Source organism: Colobus angolensis, unplaced genomic scaffold (genome assembly GCF_000951035.1).
Source record: "Colobus angolensis palliatus isolate OR3802 unplaced genomic scaffold, Cang.pa_1.0 Scaffold33, whole genome shotgun sequence".
Taxonomy (NCBI): domain Eukaryota; kingdom Metazoa; phylum Chordata; class Mammalia; order Primates; family Cercopithecidae; genus Colobus; species Colobus angolensis.
In genome coordinates this window covers 13,097,617-13,103,821 of record NW_012116599.1, presented here as the reverse complement: position 1 = coordinate 13,103,821, position 6,205 = coordinate 13,097,617, and the positions used below count along the sequence as shown (strand labels likewise).

The window sequence follows — 6,205 nt, the reverse complement described above, 5'->3', positions numbered from 1 at the left end:
TTTTTTTTTTTTTTTGTATTTTTAGTAGAGATGGGGTTTCACCATGTTAGCCAAGATGCTCTCAATCTCCTGACCTCGGAGAAGTACATTTTTTAAAGCTTTCAATACATGTTGACATATTGTCTCTAAAAGGTTATGTCATTTCAAACTCGCAGCACAGGTACACGGGAGCACCCAGGACCTTATAACTTTTTCGTAAATGTGGTTTTGTAAAACAATTGTGATAAACAGAGAATAACATCAAATTTACCACTTAAGCTATTTTTATGGTTCATTGGCATGAAGTATACTCACAGTGTTCTGCAGTAATCACCACTATCTATCACCAGAACGTTTTTCATCATGCCAATCTGAAGCTCTGTTCCCATTAAACCCCAACTCCCCATCCTCCAACTCCCCAGCCCGTGGGAAGCACTATTCTGTCTCTGTCGGTATGAATCTGATTGCTCCAGGTATCTCCCGTAAGTGAAACCATATAGTATTTGTCTTTTTGTGTCTGGCTCCTTTCATTTAGTATAATGTATTCAAGATTCATCCATGGTGTAGCACAGAACAGAAATTTCATTCGTTTTTAAGGCTGAACCATGTAACTTTGGAAGTGTATATGCTCTTAAGACAAATAAACATGCTAATAAAGGGAATGGTAGCTTCCCCAACTGAGCTCACGCCCAAGACTTCAGAGCGTTTGCACACTGGCACCACAGGTAGCCAGGTCTCAATGGATGAGAGACGGGCCCCCAGAAAGATGAAGATATCTCCTGTGATCCCCCAGTCTGTGGGCAAGGGAAAAGATGACCTCTTACTTCCCTAAGCTCTCCTGTCCCGTAGGGAACCCCTTCCTGCTCAGAACTCCCCAGGGCCGAGGGGCACTTCTGTGAGCTTTCGTTTTTCGAGCTTAGCAAGCAAAGGAGTAACACGTGCTCATGTAATTAGGGGGTCGGGTGAAGGGAAATATGTAAACGGTAGGTTGAAAGGGTGTCTTCAAAGGCTGAGAGGCTATTTTCAAAGGCTTAAAAAAAGACAATCACAGGCCATGCAATCTAGAATTTCCTTCAAGGGTGCAATTTCCAGGCCCGCGGATGTGAAGTTCTTCCTCTGTCCCCTTCCCTTCGCCCCCATCTACATGATAACGTGCTGCGGGTGAAGGAAGCAGGGCCGGCTGGAGGAGTCACCCACCGTCAGCAGAAAGGGGTACGTGTTGCCCCCCAGCTTTTTCAGCAGGCTCTCTTGCAGCTTTGTGGGGGTGCTCGCAGCCCCCACAGGAGGGTACACCTGGACCCGGGAGAAGTATAGGTCCCTGCGGAAGGTCAGGCCGATCACGTCAATGTCCTCTTGGCCATAGCGGAAGGCGCAGGTCAGAGTGACATACACTGCAAAGGAGATGAAGGCAGGGTTGGACTTGGCCCTCAGCCTGGCACCCACTACCACCGATGGAGTGGGCACCGGGCACGGGTTTTCAACTTTTAGCATCTGGAAAGGATAGGGGCTGGGACTGGAGAGAACCCTGCCACTCAGCTACTCCACACTGCTCTGGAGAGTCAGCTCCTTCGTGAGGGTTCACCACTCTAGCGGGAGATCCTGGCGTCTTCCTCCCAATTGTGTCATGTTGTCAGAATGGTAGGAATCTGCAGACAGAGGACCCAGTCCCCTCCATCCAGCCCGTCCCCTTCATTCCCTAGCTCCGTGGCCTCAGAGGCTTTGAGACAGTGCTGGCTGCTCAGGTTCTGGAGGGCAGGATGTCTGGACGAATGAAGGAAGAAGGTAAGATGCAGAGGGAAACAGTGCTGGGCAGCCAAGCAGATGTGGGCCAGAGTCAATCATGGGCTGAGCGAGGAGACAGAAGGTTCACAGGCCACATGGGGAGGCGAAGTCCGACTTGAGAAGGCTCGAGTTCCAGCCTCCTTTTCACACTGCTCTGAAACGTACTGAGCATGCTCCAAACCCCTACTTCTGAAAATTCCACTTGTTGAACAGACTTAAAGTGCACGCCCAGTGGATCAAAAGAACTGTATGGAAGTTCGCTACACCTTCTAAAAAAGACACGAAGCACGTATCTCTCAAATATAAAGCGTATCAGAGGTGGCCCCTCCAAGTGCCGTGGCAGCTGTTGGTTGAGAATTTTGCCTGTGAGCCCCAAAGGTAACTGCCCCTCGCTGCTGACTCAGAAGAAACGGTGGCCACTCACTCGCCCCTCATTCAAGGTCAGGACTAAGAAGGTGCCCAGAGACCACCTGGTTTGACAGCTGTCCTGTGCTGTGGCTTTCCCTGAGAACAGGCGCCCTTCTCTGGTCAAGGACATGGGCTTTCGGGGCTTAAACCAGATGTCTCCTGGTCCAGAGAGCAGCAGGGCATCCAGGAGGAAGGTGGAGAAGACAGAGGGGGCCGTTTGGGGCCCCATTTCAGCCATGCCCCTCTCGATGCTGATGGCCCCACAGCTGACATATTCCAGTGGCACATCCAGGGTTCTCGACAATTCCTTGATGTTGCCAGTAGCAACACTCAAAAAGGCATATTTAGAATGGAACTGAGTCAGTGACATTATCACAAGGATAGCTGGAATCTGTTCTAATTTGGTTTACGCAACTGTTATTAGTAACAAATTACTTATCACACACATCAAAACTGCCAGAAATCTTCAAGGGCACCGTGACACTGGTTCAGAACCATCAAAGTAAGCGCCATCATAAATTCCGGGTCTTACTCCCCCCGTCTCCCAGCAGGCATCATTTCCCCCTTTGTGGTGTTGGTTGAGAATTTTGCCCACCGGCCCCAACAGTAACTGCCCCTCGCCACCGACTCGGAAGAAACACTGTCCACTCACTCTCCCCTCATTCATTCAAGGTCTGGTGTCCTCCTGAGTCCCAGGCACCCCAGGAGCCCTCCTGAGTTTGCCCCTAGCACAGAAGTACACGATACAGGGGCTAGCACACACGGATGGTGGCCACAGACCTGGGCTCCATCTACCATCTACTTATCTGCCACCCTGGACAATGACCTTGCTGAGCGAGTGAGCTCTGGTGTCAATGGGACCTATGTCACGTGAATTAGGTACGGGAGTGTGGGTCAACGGGCCTGGCACTGGTTCCATGTGCAAGAGCGCTGCCTCTGCCTTCCTGTCTCTCCTTCCACGTAAATGCCCCTTCCCAGAGCTGCCCAGAGAGCAGCCCACTCCACCCAGAAACCAGTCTGAGACAAGGGGCTTCATCTCACCTTTCTTTCCCTTCACGAGATCAGGATCAACCAACACGACACCATCTAAGTCAAAAGAGGGAGAGGGCAGTGAGGGTGGAGAAGATCAAAGAAACCAGACACCTACTTTAAAAACTATGTATGTTTTTAATTGCACATGTAATCCATGCTCATTATAAGAAAGAAAGAAAAGTTAAGCAAAGGGCAAAAAATCACCCAAATTCCTACTACCTAAAAATACCTATTGTGAAGATCTTGGTGCAGACTTTTGTTTTATTTTTCCAGGCCAGGTGTGGTGGCTCATGCCTGTAATCCCAGCACTTTGGGAGGCCGAGGCAGGGGGACTGCTCGAGCCTAGGAGTTTGAGAGCAGCCTGAGCAACACAGTGAGATCCTTGTCTCTACAAAAAGCTTTTTAAAAAATTAGCAGCGGCCTGGGTAACAAAATGAGAGCCTGTCTCTACATAAAATTTAAAAAGTTAGCTGGGTGTGGTGGTGCATGCCTGTAGTCCCAACTACGCAGGAGGCTGAGGCAGGAGGATCCCTTGAGTCTGGGATGTCAAGTCTGCAGTGAGCCATGATCATGCCACTGGACTCCAGCCTGGGTAATAGAACCAGACCTTTTCTCAAAACATACAAAAAAGAAAAAAGAAAAAAAGTTAGCAGGGCATGGGCCAGGCATGGTGGTGCCTGCCTGTGGTCCCAGCTACGTGACAGAAGGAGGTAGGGGGATTTCTTGAACCTGGGAGGTTGAGGCTGCAGTGTGCTGTGACCATGCTACTGCACTCCAGCCTGGGTGACAGTGAGACACTGCCCCACACCCCCGCCCAAAAAACAATTTTTCCAGACATATATAACTTAATTATATGAATGCTTTTACTAAGAAAAAAAAAGATCCTATTGTACTTACTGTTCAGCTAACTGCTTTCCGCACTCAATTATACATTGCAAATATCTATTCATACTCACATACATATATCTATACACACACGTATATATATACACACACACATATAGAGAAAACATGTGCTAAGCATTTTAATAGCTACATATTACTCCATTGAATGGATGTACCATAAATTATTTAATCACTTCCTATTGTTAGGGCATCTAGGTTTTTTCCAGTTTTTCCCATTGTAATTAATATCGTGATGAACATCCTTATACATACATCTTTATATCTCTCCATGACTTTTTAAAAATAAATTATAGAATTGGATTTGGCTTTTGATAACATGCTGTCAAACAACCTTCCAGAAAGTGTTTTGCCAAGGCACATTTTCATATCCAGTGTCTGAAACTGCCAGTTTTTCTACACTCTTTAAAAAACGTTTTGTGTTGAAATGATTATAGATTCACAGGAAGTTGCAAAGATAGTACAGAGACGTCCCTAGTATCCTTCATCCAGTTTCTCCCAATGGTTCCATCTGCCATAATTACAGTACAATATCAAAACTAGGAAGCTGACGTGGGACGTTCTGAGAAACATTTTGGTTCTTTCCGGTTTGGAGCTACCACAAATAAAACTGCTGCGAACAATCATGTATAGGTTTTTGTGAGGACACAAGTTTTCATTTCTCTGAGATAAGTGCCCGGGATGCAACTGTTGGATCATATGGTAAGTACATGTTTTGTGTTTTAAGAAACTGCTGCTGGGCGCAGTGGCTCGCACCTGTAATCTCAGCACTTTGGGAGGTTGAGGCAGGCAGATCACTTGAGCTCAGGAGTTCGAGACCAGCCTGGGTAACATGGCAAAACTCTATCTCGACACAAAATACAAAAATTAGCGGGGCATGGTGGCACATGCCTGTAGTCTCAGCTACTTGGGAGGCTGAGGACAGAGGATCGCTTGAGCCCAGGAAGTGGAGGTTGCAGTGAGCCAAGATCTCGCCACTACATTGAAAGTAATGGCAAAAAACTGCAATTACTTTTGCACCAACCTAAAATATTTTAGCCATTTTGGTAGGTGTATAATACACTCTCACTGTAGCTTTAATCTGTATTTCCCCGATGGCTAATGATACCAAAGATGTTTTCACGTGCTTGCTTGTCTTTGTGTATCTTCTTTGATGAAATGTCTCTTCCTGTCTTTCCCCCGTTTTCTCACAGGATCTTGCTTTTTGTACTGCTGAGTTCTGAGCGTTCTTCATACATTCCAGACATGAGTCCTTTGTCTCTTCACACTCTTTAAAATTCTTTCCAGCCAGACACGGGTGGTTCAAGCCTGTAATCCCAGCACTTTGGGAGGCCGAGGCGGGTGGATTAACTGAGGTCAGGAGTTTGAGACCAGCCTGACCAACATGGTGAAACCCCATCTCTACTAAAAATACAAAATTAGCTAGGCGTGGTGATGCATGCCTGTAATCCCAGCTACTTGGGAGGCTGAGGCAGGAGAATCACTTGAACCTGGGAGGCAGAGGTTGCAGTGAGCCGAGACCGTGCCACTGCGCTCCAGCTTGACCAAGAACGAAACTCCATCTCAAAAAAATAAAAATAAATGTAAATAAAATTGTTCCCACTCAGCCGGTGGAAACTCACTGATGTTTTAATTTGCATTTCTTTAATTAGATTATTAGCAAGGCTGATTTTTGAAAATACAAAGTGAGCAGTTATCTGTGACTTAAAGGAAAACCAGCATTACAATTTTCTCCAAGCAACTTACCCACAGGCTGGACTTGGCTGACATGGTCTATGTAGTCTCTCTTCCCCAGGTAGATGGTCACCTGCAAGACAAACGGAAGTGGGTCTGAGGGCCAAAGGATGCTAAGCTAAGGCATCCATGATAAAAACCAGCAGCAGCCCGGGCGCGGTGGCTCACGCCTGTAATCTTAGCACTTTGGGAGGCCAAGCCGGGCAGATCACAAGGTCAGGAGCTTGAACCTGGCCAATACGGTGAAACCCTTTCTCTACTAAAAAAAAAAAAAAAATACAAAAATTAGCTGGGCATGGTGGCATGCGCCTGAAGTCCCAGCTACTCAGGAGGCTGAGGCAGGAGAATCGCTTGAACCCGGCAGGCA

At 47.2% G+C, this 6,205-nt stretch overlaps 1 protein-coding gene across 2 annotated transcripts in view; it reads right to left on the bottom strand.

Annotated features, from left to right (window-relative positions):
- The window catches only part of SAG (S-antigen; retina and pineal gland (arrestin)), a 41,449-nt gene that overhangs the window by 26,190 nt on the left and 9,054 nt on the right, over nucleotides 1-6,205 (bottom strand). The window contains exons 3-6 of one of the 2 annotated variants that reach the window (XM_011952028.1): nucleotides 5,851-5,911; nucleotides 3,692-3,808; nucleotides 3,211-3,255; nucleotides 1,177-1,370 (exon numbers count right to left, since the gene is read on the bottom strand). In XM_011952028.1, coding sequence (XP_011807418.1) covers nucleotides 1,177-1,370; nucleotides 3,211-3,255; nucleotides 3,692-3,808; nucleotides 5,851-5,911 — 417 coding nt within the window. The remainder of the gene's footprint in view (nucleotides 1-1,176; nucleotides 1,371-3,210; nucleotides 3,256-3,691; nucleotides 3,809-5,850; nucleotides 5,912-6,205) is intronic. The other variant, XM_011952029.1, reaches the window with a different exon arrangement.